Raw genomic sequence first — 19,976 nt, forward strand, 5'->3', positions numbered from 1 at the left:
TGGAGGCCCAAATCCTCCATGGCAGGACCCTTCCATACCGCATTCTCACCGACACAGACACACAATCACGCACCGTTTCCCCCTCCCCGGGGGGGTGCAGCACCGCCAGAAGGCACCCCAGGCTGCACGGCGAGCCCCGCCAGGCCCGGGTATCCCGACCCACCTATCCCAGGCCGGTGAGGGAGCGTGGGTGATGTGGGACCCCCTCCCGCCCCTGGTGTTGAGTGCATGTGATTAATGCCATAAAAACGGGGAGGGGGAGGGCCAAGTATCGATTGACACCGACCCCCCCCCTCCCGAACTACGTGTCCTTGTCAAATGTATTAAGTGTTGAATGTGCAGTGTCTATTTTGCTGTTAAAACCGTGAGGCGGGGAGTGCCGGGCCACGCGGGACAGTGCCCCCCACGACCCGGACCCCCCGCCCTTCGCCTATGTGCGTATGAATCGTGTAGGGGGGGAAGGAGGGGGAGCGGAGGCCGAAGCCAGAAAGCAGGACCAGCAAAGCCGGCCCTGATAAGACACCCGCGTCCCCCCACCGGCCATCCAGTAGACGGGGGCCGGCCCTCGAGCCGGGCCAGGGCCCCACCGTACCTCCACGGGCGCCCCCGGCACCGCCGGAGCCCCCAGACGGAGGGGGAAACGGTCCAACATCCTCCCATTCATACTGACAACATAAGACATAGACACCTGGGAATGGTGCCACCCCGCCGCCGCGCCCGCCCGTGCACCCCCCGGTCAGGGGAGGCCCGATCCCCGGACCCGGCCCCACCCTCCCCCGAGGCCACCCCGGCGGACACCTCAAGGGTCACGGAGTCCCCACATCCGCAGGGGCACTCGGCCCCCGCCCAGCGACGGAGGACCAAGGCAGCAATGCACTTGGTCCTGGCCGGGGGCCGAGTGCCCCCGCCCAGCGACGGAGGACCAAGGCAGCAATGCCCCCCCAGCGCAGACAGCCACCCCCCACCCAGGCAGGGCCGGGCCCTCCGAGTGGGACCCCCACGTCCACGGCCCAGCCCCCACGGGAGACCCGGAGATGCCCAAGCCACAGCCCCCCGCCCGAGCCCCCCCCAGCGACCCCCCCCATCGCCATGAGGCAACCCCCCCCATAGGCCCCCAAGGCCCCCACCGGCCAGGGACAGGGCCCCGCGGCCCCACCCACCGCCCCCCAGGGGCCACCAGAGGCCCGCGCCCCAGACCCCCCAAGCCGACCCCCAACCCCAAGGGCTACGAGATCACCACCCCCCCGCCCCCACTAGGTAACGAAGCCAATAATCGGGGACCACAGAGAGTGTAATTCAGCCGAATGTTGTTCAGTGGAGGCAGACATTATCTCACTACTAATATGATCTGATAAAAGATTCCTAAAATGGTTGATACATAAACTGGATTTTTGTTTCCAATTTACTAGAATGGTTTTCTTTGCGATACATAAGGCAGTGAGAACCTGGTGTGTCCAATTAGGTTCTATTTGAGTGTCTCCCAGGTGACCTAATATACATACTGTGGGGCACACTGGGATTCTGTGGTTGATCCATGTGGATAAATCCTCACAAATCTCCTTCCAGAACCTCTGTACCGGTGTACAGAACCATAAAGCATGCATATAATTATCTGGGGTGTTCTCTGTGCACTGTGAACAGATATTAGAGGTCACAAAGCCCATCTGGAACATCCTTTGTCCAGTATAATGTATTCTATGAAGAACTTTGTACTGTATAAGTTGTAAGTTTGGGTTTTTAGTCATAGTAAACGTATTTAAGCATATTTGTGACCAAGAAAACTGGTCGGTATTAAGAGAGAGATCCGCCTCCCACTTGGAGATCGGGAGAGAGACTGAATTGTCCAGTTTAGATACTAACCTGTAGAGTTTTGATAACAACTTTAAAGTGCTTAGATTCAATAAATCTATTATCTTAGCGGGAAGTTGTAAGTCTAATTGTCTAATTTTGTATGTTTTATTTATTATGGCCTTAAGTTGTTGATACTAAATACTAAACTAAAATGTATTCCTGCTAACTCCGTATTGAACAATAAGTGTATTGAAAGGTACAAACTGTCCTCCTACAATTACGTGCTGTAAATACCGTATTCCTTGATCTCTCCATTGAACGAAATTAACCATCTTTTTATCATTTTTCACGATGTCTGGGTTGTTCCATATGGGTGTACGGTCACATGGAAAAAGTGAGATTTTAGCTACTTTAAGAAATTCCCACCAAGCTGATAAAGTTGTGCTAATATTAATGCTTTTGAAACATTGATGATGTTTGATACTTTGACTAATGAATGGTAACTCTGAGATTTCTAGTTCATTACAAAACACTTGCTCTGAGTCCAGCCATTGACTATCTAAAGGATGATCTTTTGACCATTTTACAATATACTGTAATTTATTGGCTATGAAGTAATACTGAAAATTAGGTAACTCTAAACCTCCATATTCTTTGGATTTTTGCAATGTCTTTAAACTAATGCCTGGAGTTTTATTTTTCCACAGAAATTTTGATACATATGAGTCCAACGATTTAAACCAGGAAAGAGGGGGTTTGCATGGTATCATTGAGAAAAAATAATTTACTTTTGGTAAAACCATCATTTTAATGGTGGCTATTCTACCCATGAGCGAAATGGGGAGAGAGCTCCATCTGGAAAGATCATCTTCTATTTTCTTTATAAGCTGAACATGATTTAATTTTATTAACTCTGACAGCCTAGGGGAGATGTTTATGCCTACATATCTAATGTTCCCTGATTGTAATTGAGTATTGGTTATATTCCTAAAATTTGCAGTTAACACACAAAACAGTGGATTTAGACCAATTAATAGAATAATCAGACAGAGATGAAAATCCCTCCATAAGTGCAATTGTCTGTGATAGTGAAGATCGTGAGTTCTGGAGGAAGAGGAGTACGTCATCCGCATAAAGACTTATTTTGTGCTCTAATATTTTGCATTGTATACCTTTAATATTTTGATTTTGTCTAATAGCTGCTGCTAAAGGTTCAATAAATATTGCAAATAATGAGGGAGAGAGAGGGCAACCCTGTCTAGTGCCTCTTTGCAAGGTAAAACTTGTAGAGACCTGTAGCACCAGTTTCAAAAGAGGTTCTGATTCCTCGGAAGAGTAAACCAGCTGGTATCAGAATCAGAATCAGAAAGAATCAGAATCAGAATCAGAAAGGGGGTTTATTGCCAAGTTTGTCAACACACACAAGGAATTTGTTGTGGTGATTGGTGCAATACAGTAAAAGGGGGGGGGGGGGGGGCAGAACTAAAAAGTAAATGGTTGAAAAGGGGCTGCTGGACTGTAACGAGGAAATTATTTCTGAGCAGGCCAGCCTGGTAGAACAGGAAAAGGGCCGTAGAAAATAGAGGATGAAGAATAGAGAGAGGAGAGGCACTGGAGGAGAGGCAAGAGAGACTTTCGTAGATATGGCGGCAAACTGTATTTACCGACAATGTCTATCTGAAGTGTTACTGACTCGAAGTGTTATCCTGCATAGAATGACACTGATTTTTAAGATTCCTTTTTTAACCAATCATGACACTCACCTGTTTCCAATTAACCTGTTCACCTGTTGAATGTTCCAAAACAGTGTTTTTTGAGCTTTCCTCAAAGTTCCCTGTCTTTTCTTGCTCTTGTCCCAGCTTCTGAATGGTTATTTTTTCTCGGGTAGCCTTGGAGGGTGTAGGAGGGAAGAGGTAATGCTCCTTGTTTTGTTGATGTTTTGTTTTAAATATCAACACGTAACTTCAAAGAACTGAAACAAATCTCTTACCCTGCCTTTAACATTAAGCTTAAATAAAAAATTGATGCAACTGGAAACTCAAAGACATTTAAACTCCTTGACAGTAGAAAATAAGGACAAACTTTGGCTACAATAAGTCTGGAATGTTAAAGGATGTTAAAATATACAAGAAACATGTAGCCACAACAGTGAATTAAAAATAACTTTTCCTAAAAGCTTAATTTGTAAAAATCGAATACACAAGTTACAATTCTTCAAAAATAAATGTTTCATATTTCTCTCTCTGCTTGCATGACGTGTTGAATCCAGCTGTAGCTCTTTAATCCCCCATAAAATGTTCAACCAGTTACTTTTTATTTCCGTGTGGAGCCACTAGCGTGTTAAATTATTCATAAAACCATTCTTGTGAGATTTCTTTAAATGCTGTGCAAAGAAAATAGCATATTCAAAGTAGCTCTTCATCTGTACAACTGCAAAACCTGATCATATTAAAATTGGCCTGATCTACAGTGTGAGTTTTATCTGAACATGGGAGCTTGTGGAAGCCAGATAGGTGAGATCAAAGCTCCAATATTAAACATCTGCACCATCTGTGACCCTGACAAAGCCTCCTGCTTGACAGGAAATATATTCAGTGGCATCTACAGTGTTTGCCTCAGGGTTGCCAAACAAATCAGATGGCGACATTTAGAAATAAATTATTTCAACCTGCAAAAGGATTAACTCAAAACTCCTAAATATCCCAAGGTAAATTACCCAAAACGGATGTAATAATGCATCTACTTTGTTTTCTGTCTGCATAATAATTGCTTGGAAAGATGACAAATGTTTTGTGTTGAACAATGAAAATAATGAAGCACATCAGAATTATACTCCAACAACAAAGGTCTTGTTAACCCTTTTAAAGCCCCCCTATGTAACAATGCCGCTTCTGACCATATGGGGACATATTAAGCTGCAGTGTTGACAAATGATTCATTGATTATTTTAGTTGTGTTTCCATTAGCGGACATTTAGGGTAAACCTGCCAGACAGGAACCTCTAACAAGGACCCCTTCCTCAGTCCCTTCAACCATAGCACACTGGAACACAAACAAGAACCTCTGAGTGAACAAACAATACAGCTCATGATGGCGGTAAAGCCCTTTTCTTTTACTGTTTGCAAACGGCCAATTGCATTAAAACGGATGTAAAAGAAGAACGAGAAGAAGAAACAGGTAAATAGGGGATGCTACCTACAGTATTTGCTTTGTCAACACACACTGAGGTGGCCGCTGTTGAAATTAAAAGAAAAAACTCCTTGCTAGACCTCTTCATTGATGTAATACACCAAAAAGGCCTGAACCTACTCCTCGGTCCAGCCATCGTTTTATTCTTGTAATCTCCATCTTCATCAAATGTACTTCCAGCATGTTTCCGCTCCGTTGGGTTCAAAGGAGGTATGTTCATATAATTTATGTTCATGTAAGAGGGCTGAGACCCCTCGCCAGCTAGTTCCTGTAGGCTAATCTGAGTACCTCTCCTACTAAAGGAAAGTTTTTTGCCCCATAATGGTTCTTAAAGGACACTTTTGAAGGGCTGTTCTAGTAATGGATATATGTGTCAACAATCTGGCCCCGAAAAAAAACGACCCAGAACCAGTGTTGTTTTCGTCAACGATGACGAAATTATTTTGTTGACACACCTTTTTTTCATGACGATAAAGAGATGGTGATGAGCTTAACATGGTTCTTTGATGACTAAAACATGACGAGACGTGTTTGAGTTTTCATTGACGAGACTAGATGAAAATGTTAGTGGGTCAGACGTTCAAAATGCATGACATTTCTGCCTGCCTTTGACATGTCTGTCAAAAATGTAAAAATATCAGCTGCAACCTCTCCTTGTTTGGAAACGCCCACCTGGCATCACCTGCAGCACCTGAGCAACACGGCTGCATCAGTCACATACACAGTCCGGTAGGATGATGGAACTTGGCGGCAGCGGCAAGGGGCTTGGTGGTCGGACACGACAAGATGATACTGTATATGAACTTATTTTCAATATGATCAAGCATAAAGAAAAACAGAATGCATCGTAGAGGGAGACGGCGATAAATTTGGCCACAAACTAGGTGGAAAGAATCCCACCAATCTCAAGCGGCACCTGAAGACTCACCACTAGGGTTGCCACCCGTCCCGTAAAATACGGAATTGTCCTTTATTTGAGAAAAAAAACGTTGCGTCCCGTATTGAACTAATACGGGACGCAATTTGTCCCGTATTTTCATTAACCCCCCATACACACGTCTGTCACACACACATCAATACTACATTTAACAATAATGAACAAAATAAAACACAGAAAACATTAAGGCCAGCAAAATCTTTGATTGTGTAAATGAACTTTAACACCATATTCTAGTTGAATTATTGAAATAAATGAACGTTTACACCATGTTCTAGTTGAATTATTGAAATAAATTAACTTTTACACCATGTTCTAGTTGAATTATTGAAATAAATGAACTTTTACACCATATTCTAGTTGAATTATTGAAATAAATTAACTTTTACACCATATTCTAGTTGAATTATTGAAATAAATTAACTTTTACACCATATTCTTCACCTGTAGGCTATATTATACATCTTGGTTGATGTGGACATACACAGCATAGGAGGATATTTCAGTTACTACTTTGTTTTTTTCATATAAAATAAACAGATTTTTATGCAGTTTAGAAGTTTTGGGGCTTTTTTTTGGCGCCTGTGCTGCTGAAATCGGGGCGTCCCTTATTTCTATTTCTGAAAGGTGGCAACCCTACTCACCACGCTGATATTTTTTCGAAGGTAAGTTACACCAAGTCCTGTTAACATATCATATACATACAATGTTACTCCACAATCGGCTTGTGATCAATTTCATATGATCAATTGCTGACTTCAGCCTAAATTAGCTTGGTTGCGCTGCTAACCCAGGCTGAAGTTAGTTTAGTTGTGCTGCCATCATTTAGTAGCTTATGTGTGTGTTACTGGTAGCCTGTGTGTCATACATGACGGGGTTTTGGTCAGGCTGCAAGTGTAATAAGTTATTATAGTGACCCATGTTTGAGTGACTGTCTGAAACGTAGACGATAATATAGCATTTGAGACGTGTTGCAGTTCCCCATGTGTCTAAATGAACAGCACACTTGGCTTTGTTTGTAACGTTAGCAGCTTGTTTAGCCATGTTTACATTCAGTGACGGTGTGGTCCTCTCTGTGTGTTTATATTCTGTCAGCACGTTGCGATATGTTAAACTGGTCGAGTTATCAGCTTTATCATACGTAGAGTCTGCTACCTTTAGGCTAAAATAGAATATACCTTTATTATTGTAAATATTGGTGAAAATACTTTCTTTTTTATCTTTTTTTTGCAGGCGCTGCGTGCTGGCCTGCGCCCCCTCTGGTCATCCCGCTGCTGCTTCCACCTGCCTGTGTGGATCTGCTGTGCTGCTGAAGTCCTGGCCTGCCCCCCCCGACCATCCCAGTCTGGCCTTCGGCAGGAGGGTCCCCCCTTATGAGCCTGGTCCTGCTCAAGGTTTCTTCCCTCCTAAAGGGGAGTTTTTCCTTGCCACTGTTTGGCTTAAGGTTTTTCTCCCACTAGGGGAGTTTTTACCTGCCACTGTTTGTTATGTTTATGTAATAATTGCTCGGGGGTCATGTTCTGGTTCTCTGGAAAGATCCTTGAGACAACTTCTGTTGTATTAGATGCTACATAAATAAAATTGAATTGAAAATTGAATTGAATTTCTTTTTTTAACTAAAACTGACTAAAACTGGACAAGAAAACCTTTGAGTTTTCGTCAACTAAAACTATCACATATAGAAATGACTAGAATGCGACTAAAACTAATAAGCATTTTCGTCCAATAAAATAAGAATAAGACTAAATCTAAAATGGCTGCCAAAAACAACACTGCCCAGAACCCCAGCTGATGGTAACGCACGAATTGTGCAAATGAGCAGGGTCGGTCCAGCACAAATAAGACCAGATTTCCACTTTATTGTGCTGACACTTGACATTTCTTGTGATATGCTGCCTCCATATGGTCAGAGGTGGTATTGCTATGTAGACTGGCTTTAAAACAACACTGCAGAAAAAGTAGGTTTTGTTTTTGCTTTCCCCATACAGTTCCAGTGTGGTCCAGCGCTGTCATAAATGTAAGGTACATTTGGACATGTTTACCATTTAAAGCCCAGTCCAACTGTTAAAGAAAGCGTCTAGCACCAACGGAGAAAAGAGGAAGAAGCATTTTAGTGTACAACCGCAAATGAAAACCCAGCTTTACCGCAGTAGCATAATGTAGCTTATGCCCTATATCTTTACAAATGAATGACTGCTTCTCTGTGAGCACTGCTTATGTCTTTCCCTTGTGTCATTGTGTTAACATCCCAATGAGCTTCGTCATGTGGAACTAGATATCTGCTTTTATAGAGTTGACTGCGAAACCATCAAAGACTGGTGAATGGCAGTATCTCAAGAAAGGAAGTTCTGCTGGAGGATTACAGGCCAGTGGCACTGACCTCTCACATCATGAAGGTCATGGAGAGACTGGTCCTGGTACACCTCGGACCGCTGGTGCGACCATCACAAGACCCCCTGCAGTTCGAATATCAGCCCCATGTTGGGATTGAAGATGCGATCATTTACCTGCTGCAAAAGGCTTACTCCTCCCTGGACACACCCAACACCTCAGTCGGCATCATGTTCTTCGACTTCTCCAGCGCCTTTCACACCATCCAGCCCGCTGAAGGCCAAACTGGAGGACATGCAAGTGAGCGCTCCCGTCGTCACTTGGGTCGGTGACTATCTGGCGGGAAGTGAAGTAGTCTGGGGAGAGCCACCTGCAGCTGAGCGTGGCGAAGACGAAGGAGATGGTGGAGGACTTCAGAAGGAACAAGCCTCTGCCCTGTCCTGTCAGCATCAGTGGGATGGATAATGATTTAGTGGACTCATACGTAAGTACCTGGGTGTAACACTAGAAAATAATGGACTGGTCCACCAATACCGAAGCCATCTACAAGATGGGCCTGAGCCGGCTTTAATTCTTAATGAGGCTCAGGTCCTTTCATGTCTGCAACAAGATGCTACAGCTGTTTCTGTAGTGGCGAGCATCATCTTCTTTCCAGCAGTGTCCTGGGGGGCGTGCATCAAGGCAAAGGACACCAACAGACTGAACAAACTGATAGAAAAAGCAGAGTCTGTTGTTGGCTCGTAACTTGTCGCCCTGGGCGAGGTGGTGGAGGAGAGGATTCTGGCACCCCCTCCAAAACACTCTGGACACGCTAAAGAGCAGCTTCAGCAACAGACTCATTCAACCCCCCTGCTCTAACGATACAGGAAATTGTTCCTACCTCCTGCAATAAGACTCCACAACACATCTAACTCTGTCAGAGCCACAATCACACAACTCGTATATGGGAGAGGAGGGTGGGGTGCGACGTTACAGCACTGATTTCTATGCTGGAGAAAATCCAGCACATTTTCCACTGTGTTCAATTTTATACTTCAGATATGTATGTTCACTGTTATTTTATGTGGACGTTGCATAACTCAAAACAGCAGCCTCTACCCAGGGGCGCTTCCAAAGATTTTTCATAGGGGTGGCCAGATGGGGCCACTTAAATTCTTGGGGTGGACACCAAAACTAAAAGCCATCATTACAGGATTTCATTATACTGTTATAGTATACAGGCTCACAAATACTTAAAGAAACGCCTACTGATATGCATTTGGCCCAAATGATTTGGGATGAAACGCACAACTGACGATAGAATCTATGTGACCGGCAAGTGTTTTTTTATTGAGGCAAGTGGGGTGGCCAGTGGGGTGGCCAGCAAATTTGTAGGGGGGGCCGTGGCCACCCCTGGCCACCCCCTGGTGGCGCCACTGCCTCTACCTTATGAGACCAGAGGAACTTGTGCTGCATCATCTTTTTCAGGGAAGGTTTATTTATTTATTGTCAATTTCAGTAAGTCAATCAGTACGTGCACATGCAGCGATTCAAGGTGGTTGGAGATCTGATCAGATAATGACATGCAGAAGATTGGATCAACTTGTCTGATTACACATGCTGTTCTGAGATCAGACTGAATCAGATTGAAATAAACCACTGTAACCAGAGCATGGCTGACTCCGTGACGCTAGGTGGCGCTGTACCCGAGGTAACCATGGTAACCATTTCAACAAAGAGCCACTTCCGGTTGACCTCCGCTTAACAACGAAGGAAAAGGAAAGAGTGCATTCTAAGGGCCAATCCCAATTCTCCTTCACTCGCCCTTCTTTTCTCCACTCGCACTTCTTTTCTTCCCTAACCCCTAAAAAAGAAGGGGGAGATTTTAGGGCACTTGAGATCTAGGGCACTTGGCCCAGGTGCCTGTCCCATTTCTCCTACTCCCCCTCGTTTTCATCCCTAACCTGATCAGGAAGCAGAGAGCCAAAAGCTGTTTTAATTTCAGCTGTAGCGCTGTTAATATGGCACTTTATTAAGTTTTAATATTTTTTCAGGTATAAAGGTAACCTTAAGATCCGCAACCGGGGCTCAGTTTATCCAAATAACGCCTGTTAAGAAATTTGACCCGATGTTTTCGGAGATGAGAAGAGCCGCCGCCCCCGGGGATTAACCTCAGCTCACAGCCCGAGAAGAGACGTGTCCGCCGGGTCAAGCTGCTGCGTCAGCCCCGGGAGAGAAACTCTCTCTGGGACGCTGCTCTGTTGAGAATCACGCCGGCTGAAATAAATCATTTAGGAAGATGTTGGTTTAATAGATGAAATATAACAGTTGTAGCTACGCCTGTTAAGAAATTTGCTCCGAAATTTAGAGATTTCTGTCTGCCGGCCCCGGAGTTTATGCCGCGTTCCATTTACCTCGGAAATCGGAAGTGGGAACTGGGAATGGCAGCCATCTTGGAATGGTAACTCGGGGGTGGTGAAGACTCTCCCACTTTCCCAGTGGGAAACCCCACTTTGAGGGGCGTTCCAGTTGAAAATTCCGACTGGGGACTGGGAAATCCCCACTTCCGAGGATAAATGGAACGCGGCATTAGGTCCGCGTTAAATAGACGCAGCCTACGGCGTAGGGTACGGCGTATTTTGTTTTTTTTTATGCCACAGTTTGCAGATTGATTGTAGATGCGTGGGCTAACGTGTCTGCTGGGATTATTTTGCGAGCTTTTGCAAAAGCGTGCATTTCCGAGGCACCGCACGGCACGGAACGTGACTCTGACAGCGAGGAATTCGGACTGGCACAGATGATTTAGCGGAGCTCTTTAATGCAGAAACAGAGGATGAGACTTAATGGGTTTGATTAATGTAAAAACTGAAATAAAGTAGCCTACAATCAAACAAAGTTTTGCTCCCGCTGTATTTTTAAATACGCACACTCCTGTGCTTGTGTGTGTGTGTGTTCTTGTGTGTGTGCCGTTTCGGTCGGTGCGCCGTGTGTGTTTTAAATACAGAAATATGACACATAAGACTGAGGCTATGCCTTTTCACACGGCGCCCGTATGGTCGCGAAAATACAGTATTTATATATGAAATGTCAGAATAGGAAATATTTTGACGACACCCCTGAAGCAGTCACACGACACCCCAGGGAGCTACTACTGAGCAGCGTTGCGTCGTCTCCTTTCACTTCCTGGTGAATCCCCTCCCCCGGGGGAAAACCCCACCCGGGGGAAATTCTCGAGCATGCGCAGACTGTAATATCCATGTCTCCGTACACATGGCATAACACATGGTTATATAATACATCCATGACATGGCATTAACAAGGCGGTTGCGACTGGCTTATCTAGGTGCTGCAAGCGGGTTGATGAATCCAGTCTGATCAGATTACTTGACTGACTTAAGGTGTTCACATGCAGTTTAAAAGTCAGTACGATGTGTGCAAATGATCTCCAACCAGTTTGAATCGCTGCATGTGCACGTACTGAATGCCACATTCCAGTGATCCAGATCTGCCACCCAGGGAAGATGATTTAAGTGTTGAGTGGATTCACTTCTAAATATACAGAAAGCACTTTGCACAGACACTGGTCTTCTCAGTCTGATTTTCTTGTTTTCGGTGTTTCATATCTTCTGTTTTCTTGGATGGATGTTTAACTATACCACGGAGTATTAGGGCCAAACTAAGACAAAAAATAAAAAATAAAAAAAAAGTTTATTCTCGTAATTTCCCCTTTTTTTGTCTTAGTTTGGCCCTAATACTCCGTCGTATAACTACATGTGGTATTCAAGATGATTTGAAAATCAGTTTTAGTTTTAGTCTTGCAAAGCTTCTCAACTTTTTTTTGGACACGGATGTAAGAGAAAATGCTTGAGTGGAGTATCTCTACGCGCGGATGTGAGAGAGACCTGCTTCTCCTCCCTCCCTCTCCCTCTCTTTCCGTCTCTCTTGTTTCGGCGCTGAAGCCTCTTTTTGGCTCCGGAGCTCCGAGCGAGCGATGACGAGAAGCGGGCGCCGAGGTGAGTGATGGAGGGGGTGGAGATGGGACCACACAAATGGAATAAATAAATAAATATTCCAAAAATATATATACATTTTTAAAATCAAGGTCTCATATAGACGTAAGGATAAAATAAAAGAAGCTTGTTGTGCGGCGCGCACTTCAAGGCTCCTGAGAAAGCAGTGGCGGTGATGTTGTCCGTGATGCGCTGGAGCGCAGGTTGGATGTTTGGGGAGGATACGCTCATTTCTGTGTCCGGTGGTGCGTGCACGGGCCACGGAGAGAGTCATCGATCTCACCTGTGCTGCTCAGTTAAGTGACTCTTGAAGTGTAGTGTTGTTTCTGCGTGGGTGTTTTATTTGGAAATATGTGTGGGAGAGATGGAGAGAGGTGTGGTGTGAAGAATGAATGCCGCCGTCTGCGCGTTCAAGTGTGTGTTTGTGGAGTGTCCTGAGAGTAGAGATGGAGATCTGTGGCAGGCTCCAGGGTCATTGTGTACCACGACCATCCATCAAACATAAACGCTGGAAAACTCGTGATATGTTACTCTCAGTGCAATGATGTTGAAGCTTTTGAAATGAAAGCGCTTTTCTCTGTGGTCGTAATTAAACAAGAACCTTGTTCTGAATCAGGTCTGCTGGAGGTTTCACATTTTCTCCCCACCGGCACTTCATCACCCACTAAGTTGGTCTCAGTGAAGTTGTTCTGACATATACAGAAAGTAAATTGCCCCTACTTTAATTCTATGCTTGTATAAGTAATACAAAAATAACCTGATCACAGTGGTTGTTATATAACTTATTTTTTCCCCATGATGTCATTATTAATTTAACAAAAATTAACCAACAAGGAAATAATCCTATCCTATCCTACTAAGTCCCCCCATTTTTCTAAAGCTTGTAGAGCCACCTTTAGCAGCAGCATGAAGTAGTCTTTTCCGGTATGACATTATGGGTCTCGTACATGATTGTGGAAGACATTTGGTCCTTGTTATTCTTTACAACATTGGTTCAGTTCATTTGTGTTTTTTATAGTTTATATATATATATGAAAATTGGAGTGTAAATTTGCTGGGAAATGAACGCCTGGGATAATTAGCAACTATCTTAAATGTTCTGAACTTCAGAATAATGTTTCTCACTGTGGATAGCTGACCCCCATATTACCTGAAAATTGTTTTTGAAACCCTTTCCAGATTGAGATAAAGCAGCAATCACTCCTCAAAGGCAATTACTTATGTCTTTCTGTCTTGACATTATGTTAACACACCCTATGTAAACAGTAAGGAGGTACTTAGTGTAACCCTTTTTTTTTATTTATGTCTCATTTTTCCTAAATAAACAACAACATGTTGAAAACATGGCAAACTATTTTTGCCTAATGCTCAGAGCACTACCACCAGATGACGTTTACCATTAAACAAACAAACAAAACATACGATGAAAACGTGAAAACACATGAGTGAGTGCATTTTTTTTTTTTGGAGCCAGATACACCGTGTGGGGCCTGAAGCCCGAGGTATGGAAGCGTGCTATTGGTTTGACCCTCCTAATACAGGTTCTGCCCACGATGTAACCTCATCCTCCGTGTTGTGGGGGGTTTGATTAGGCTCCAAATCTAAAGCTTTGCAATGTCAAAGTTGACAAGTGGAACAAACTGAACAACTAAGGCGTAAATAGACCAACAACTCATGTGATTATGGGAGAGAGAGAGAGAGAGAGAGAGAGAGAGAGAGAGAGAGAGAGAGAGAGAGAGAGAGAGAGAGAGAGAGAGAGAGAGAGAGAGAGGATTTTATTGATGGCGTTTTTATCCAAGAGAGCTGCCAGATGGTGTTCACCTCCTTATGATTTCCAGCAGCTAGATATTTTCATCATGTACTTCTTGCTCTGGCTTTGAGAGCTGCTTTAAAACATACCGACATTTTAGAAAATATGGGTCATAAATAATCTCTGATATGCATAAGATATACTGTGGCACATAAAAACAATGTAAACTGGTTGTGTGAACATGATCAAGTGAGTAGTAAATGTTGAACACTGTCATTTTTCCATGTTTTATTTATGAGTTCTCCTGTTTTAGTGCACAAGATCTATTGAAGAGGGTGGTATTTGAAATTTTGACTGGACCATTATTCGATACCCTCCTCAAAATAAATAAATAAAAAATGATGAGTGACAATTTTCACTTGACCTGGCTGTGGGAGCTTTGGTTTAAGGAGGCGCTGTGGTGGCGCAGGAGGCGTATTTTACTTGTATCAGTGACTTCAAGGGTATTTTTCAGAGTTAATATGTGTATGTACAACAAACAAGTGGCACCAGTGTGGTGCTATTTTCATACTGGACTGAGTCGGTTGTGTCAGTGTTTTAGCCCGGTTAGTAATTCACTTGCAGGAACTGACCACTCCCATTTGCACTTTTTCTGAACTGTGGCCTCACACTAATAGATCTGCTTGGTAAATCTGTCCCGGGAATCACTGATGTCATCGCCGTCAAAGCTTGTGACCCTCTCAGGTTTTGACCAACATGCATTCACATTTGTGATCAAACCTACAGTAAATAGTTCAGAGATGTTTTTGCTTGTGAACACCTTGATCTACTCCAAGTACTTTGCCAAACGTGCAATAGATACCCGTTAAAGCCTCTGTTCATCGAAACAGAATTATGCATTTTAAGGAAACATATTATGCCCTTTTTTTTACAAGTTGACTTTTTATCCTGAGGTCTTTAAAGCAATGATGAGGACTGTTTCCATGTTGAAACATTGGTTTTGATTTCATATGAATGAACATTTGATCATTTCTAGGGTGCATCATCTCGCTCTTGCAGTCTCCTATCCTTTCTATTATTTAAAAAAAAAGCAAACTCGAAAGTAACTTTGGACTTTGTTGTGGCAACTGTGTACCACTTCAAGTCACTGTCAAACATGGTCGATAATGGTCCACTAATGGAGTTATAGTCGACATCATGGCAGAGAATATTGAAAGACTCTCCAAAATAATGACAGAATTAGTGAGGAAGAGAAAATGAATGGACGACTGAGGAAGAGGCCAAACAGGAGTAAATCTCAGTGTTGTGAAAGCAACTTAATCTCTGCACCCACAGTGATCCCTCTGAGTTTAAAAGTGCAAAGGCTCTTTTGGATTGCTTTAATCAAAAGCTTTTTTTTTCTTTATATATGCTTTGTCAAAAGACCACAGAGCTGCAGTAAAAAACGATCCCCTATTTAACAAAGTCTTTACGGCCATGGGGCAGGTTGAAGTGGGGCAGGGTTTGTGTGTGGGTGGGGTGGTGGATGGGGCCGATGACACCTCGCAGGTGCTGAAAATATTTTTTCCCCCCATATTTCCCCTTTGAAAAATATTCAGTTTTCTCTTCATGGTTTGTGATAAACAGAACTGATCTTGCTTTTCAAACATGACAACTTGTTTCAGATCCTAAAAGACTCGCAGAGCATCATATTTTTGATCCTGGATTTAGAGTGAAATGTATTTCCTCAGACATGTGTGTCAGTGTGGTTTTATGATTCATAGGCTGATTTAACTAATTTTGCACGTCCTAAAATAATCAAATAGATGAAACTCTGCCAGTAGTCTGATCTCTTTCCAATGTGCCAATTATTTCTGTGGGGAGGATCAAACTTTTCAGTTGATTTATCTTTGTTTATAAATAGTAACTTTGACACATTAAATCATATTTGTTCTCTATATAGCAGATAACAAAAAAATAGATGAAAAACTTGTAGAAATCCACAAAGCTGACTGAATCAATGGTGTACGTGATTTAGAGCGTTCGGTGTAACAGCCTGACATCCAGTCTTGCCCTGAGCGTAGTAGCGATGGCTGATGTCACGCTCTGCATCCACACGCTGTCATCACAGCATGTGTTGAGATGAAAATGGGCATACAAAGAATTGTTCAGTGCTGGATTGTTATTGTGCTAATTTAGAGAAACAATCTGAGACTTGCATAAAAATGTAATGAGGCTCCTTTGTTTCTTTCGCCTCTTTGTTCCTTGAAACATGGCATTTTGTGTGATGAAGCATCACTATAATCACTCTTCTTCATCATATTGGTAAACTGCTTGACTTTTCAAGCAAAGAGTAAATAACTATAGACTATATTGTGTAATTCAAAAACGAAACAAGCACACATCTTTTGGCAGCTTCATTCTATTGTCTGCATTTTCTTTCACTTTTCAGCCCTGAGGGTTTCATTTCTATGCCAATCCTGGTTTGCACCAATTATTTGCATTATTGCAATATTCTTATTATTTATAAAAATGCAGAACTCAAAAGACATTTTTCCTTGACTCATGAAAACAAACAGGGTAAAACTGTGCCTTTGTGTGAAACTCATTATTAACATGTAATAATTCAGCTTTTCCTTTTTTAAAAACTTTTGGTCTTCTTGTTGCTCTGTGTATCGCCACATCCCTCTAATTTGTTTGATCTAAGTATAACATCTTACAGTATGTTTCATTTGGCTCTCAAGGTGACCCTACCTGATGCCTGAAATTCTCCTAAGTAATTAGGCCGACTAAATCCCTACCCATACAGATGATACGCCACCCTGAATCTTTAAATCTCCGAGTGAATCAGGCTGATCGGAGTGTTCAACCTGAACGTTTCATTTATATGCAAAATCTCCAGTCGGAGCTAATCTGGAGGTATTGATCACGATTTAAAAGTCTACATGTGATCCCAGGAGCAGGAGGAGCAAGGAGGCGTGTGAACCTGAGCATTACAGGGAAACAGATCCGGGACTCTGTTAGCTGATGTGAACAGCATGAGGAGCATCGGTCAACACAGATGCCGTTTCTGGAATAAAATCAGCTGGTTGGAAGTTGTTATTAGAAATAGGTTTGTTCTTTTTTTTGACTTGCAATAGGATATTATTTGCCACTTTTTTTCCCTTTCTCCACAAGAAGCTGCCAACACACAGCCTTGGTGTGTGTGTGTGTGTGTGTGTGTGTGTATGTACAGCTCTAGACTAACAAACAGCTGGCTGTTGACAGTATTGATCTGAAGAGACAGCTGACGCAGAACGTAGTGTTTGAGTGGTATACACACACAGACACACACACAGACTGATTTCCACTTTAGAGGATATTACTTGTGTTTATTACCTGGAGTCTTACACCGGAATCAGAAGCTCATCTTGTAAAGATCTTCGCCTCAACATTTACACCGACACACAAATACATTACACACGCAACCTTGGTAAAAGTGCTATCAACTCGGAGGCTTTGGTCACTCTAAAGTTTGCATAAAGACATGAGTTTGGAATCGAACGTCTCTTTAAGCCTCCTGTTATAGCCACTATAACAGGGATGTGAATGGCAGGAAGTCCAGTCAAGCAGATGCACAGACATGTGTGAGGTGTTCACACTGAAACCTCTCATCTTGCTCTTCATTTCTTCTTTCCTTCTCCTCCCTGACTTTGAACTTTATTATTTCATTAAATATCATCTTAGCTGTCAACAATATGACGGCTTTCTGAGTAGAAGGGAAGACGTACACGACATCCCTAAACGGGATGTTTGTGGGGTGTGTGTGGGGTCCTGACCGTATGAGCCCAGCTGTGTCTGTGGAGTAGCTGTTCTGCACTCACGTGGATGAGTATTTATGCTTTGTAGTCCAGTTTGGATCCTTTTTTTTATCTATCAAACTTGGCAAGCAGGTTATATTGATAATAGCTCCAATGTTTTCTTTTAAAAAAAAGGGCTTATTTTGTTAAAAAGATGATATAACTGAAATGCTGTCAACTTCAGGAAAAAAAGCTGGTCTCACTGTGTCCTTTAAAAGGATGCTATCAGGAAGAAGTGACATGCAGCGGGGACCTTCATCTGAATTTAACTTGTACAGTTTATATGAAAGATAAAAAAACAACAACAGGTTGGTTACCAGAAAAATACCTCAACAGATACACCATTTATTTTGACTTCATTGTCACTTAATGGGGAAATAATACATTGGTGGAATAAGAGAGATACCAGAGAAAACTAGGAGAATTGATGATCCCTCTGTTTCATCCATCCTGTGCCCCCGACAGAAGATTGAAAAAAAGACTGATGGGAGATGGGTGCCCAGCATGAGTTGTACGGTTCAATTCATCTCTCTGTCTCTTCCTACAGCATCCAGATACTGAGGAGAGAGCGCACAAGGACATTAAGGAGGAAGTGTGTCGCTGATAAAGGAGAGGGGATAACTTAATACAAGGGACTGAGAGGGAGACTGTGGCGATGGCTGAAGCACCTCAGCAGCAGCAGCAGCAGCAACAGGAGGAGGAACAGGAGCGTCTGCCAAGCCCTGTGAAGACAACGGAGCCTGATGGAGAAACGGAGGAACCGAAGGAAGCCGTAAAGGCAGCTCGACCTCTGTTGTCCATGAGGTCTATGAGCAGCGTGGACCCAGAAGATGACACCCCCAACATGATTGTTTACAGAAAGGTAAGAGCAACTCCTGCATCGCTTTGATGTCTGTAGATCTTATGTTAGATGTGATCTCATGATGCTGCAGAAAGTGAGACTGTGCAAACTGCTGCTGGTGTTGGCAACCAATTATTCGTTGGACTATGTCAGGAGCAGTGCCTCCGGCAGACGGGGGTGCGAGTGTCCCTATTTTAGGAGGTTGTGTTCAAGTTACAGGGAAATCACACCTTTCAGACTCCCTAATAAGGTCTTAGCATAGGAAAACCCCAGATTCAGCAATAACAATGCCTGTTGGAGTCATAGAGGAGGTGTGGGAGTCTGCACAAATGGTCCACATACAGTATGCTTTATAGACTTGGAGAATGTATTCGGTTCCTATGAAGATTGTGCAAGAGGTGGCTTCCATCACGGCAGACCTTCATCACTGATTGTGTTCATTACGTTCACAGACATCATTTCTTGGTGCCAACTTAAGGGTGTAAGGGGTTCGAATTGGTTTAATCTCTGCTTTTTTGCAAATGACTTGGTCCTGTTTATGTCATTGAGCCATTATTTCCAGTTATCACTGAAGTGGTCACAGCAGGGATGAGAACACCTCCAAATCTGACGGAAAAGATAGAATTCCCTCTTCAGGTTGGGAGTGCAGGGGTTAACACATTCTCATGGACGTATTTCTCTTGAAGAGGCAAACCTGTGTTGGTTTACCTCTGCACAGGTGTCTCACTGACTCATTACTTTGTGCCAGGTGTGTTGGAGCAGGGAAACACCAAAGTAGCAGGGCATACTTGACAGCATACCTGTAAAAGGACCTGCAAAGCTCAAACCTCTGTGATGTCCATCTCACCAGCCTCCAAAGGTTGTTTCTCTCACATAAAGACCCCGTGTGGTGACTTTCATTCGTTCCTGAAGCCGCTTCCAGCGGTATCTTTAACTATTCTACTTACACATGCAAATTATGACAGATGTGATCAATTTTCACCTAGGAATCCAGGTGAAATTGTATATATCACATTAGCTGAGCTTGTGCTGGTCTCAGTGAACAGATGGTCCGGCTCATTAACTGTCTTTATTAGAACAAAACCTGATTAGATTCTGCTTATTTAAGGTCAGGTCTTTGGCAAGCTTCTTTTGTGATGGTGAATTAGTGTTCAAATGGTTACAATGACATGAATGTTCGAACCTGGATATTGATTCCCTTTTTTATTATGTTATAATTGGGTAAGAGGCTATTTTACAGCTGAGCCTGACTTCTGAAACATCTGAAAGAATTAGCGAATTATGTTCACTTGTCATGGTTTAAGTGTCCGTATAATAGTAGAGCAAAAGG

General features: G+C 43.2%; 1 protein-coding gene across 2 annotated transcripts in view; it reads left to right on the forward strand.

Moving 5' to 3' along the window:
• The window catches only part of LOC133418396 (regulator of G-protein signaling 6-like), a 226,553-nt gene that overhangs the window by 69,115 nt on the left and 137,462 nt on the right, over positions 1–19,976 (forward strand). The window contains exons 1-2 of one of the 2 annotated variants that reach the window (XM_061707045.1): positions 12,168–12,240; positions 18,353–18,667. In XM_061707045.1, coding sequence (XP_061563029.1) covers positions 18,461–18,667 — 207 coding nt within the window. In that variant the 5' untranslated portion in view covers positions 12,168–12,240; positions 18,353–18,460. Of the gene's footprint in view, positions 1–12,167; positions 12,241–18,352; positions 18,668–19,976 lie in introns of those variants that run through there. The other variant, XM_061707044.1, reaches the window with a different exon arrangement.

Source organism: Cololabis saira, chromosome 18 (genome assembly GCF_033807715.1).
Source record: "Cololabis saira isolate AMF1-May2022 chromosome 18, fColSai1.1, whole genome shotgun sequence".
Lineage (NCBI taxonomy): Eukaryota > Metazoa > Chordata > Actinopteri > Beloniformes > Belonidae > Cololabis > Cololabis saira.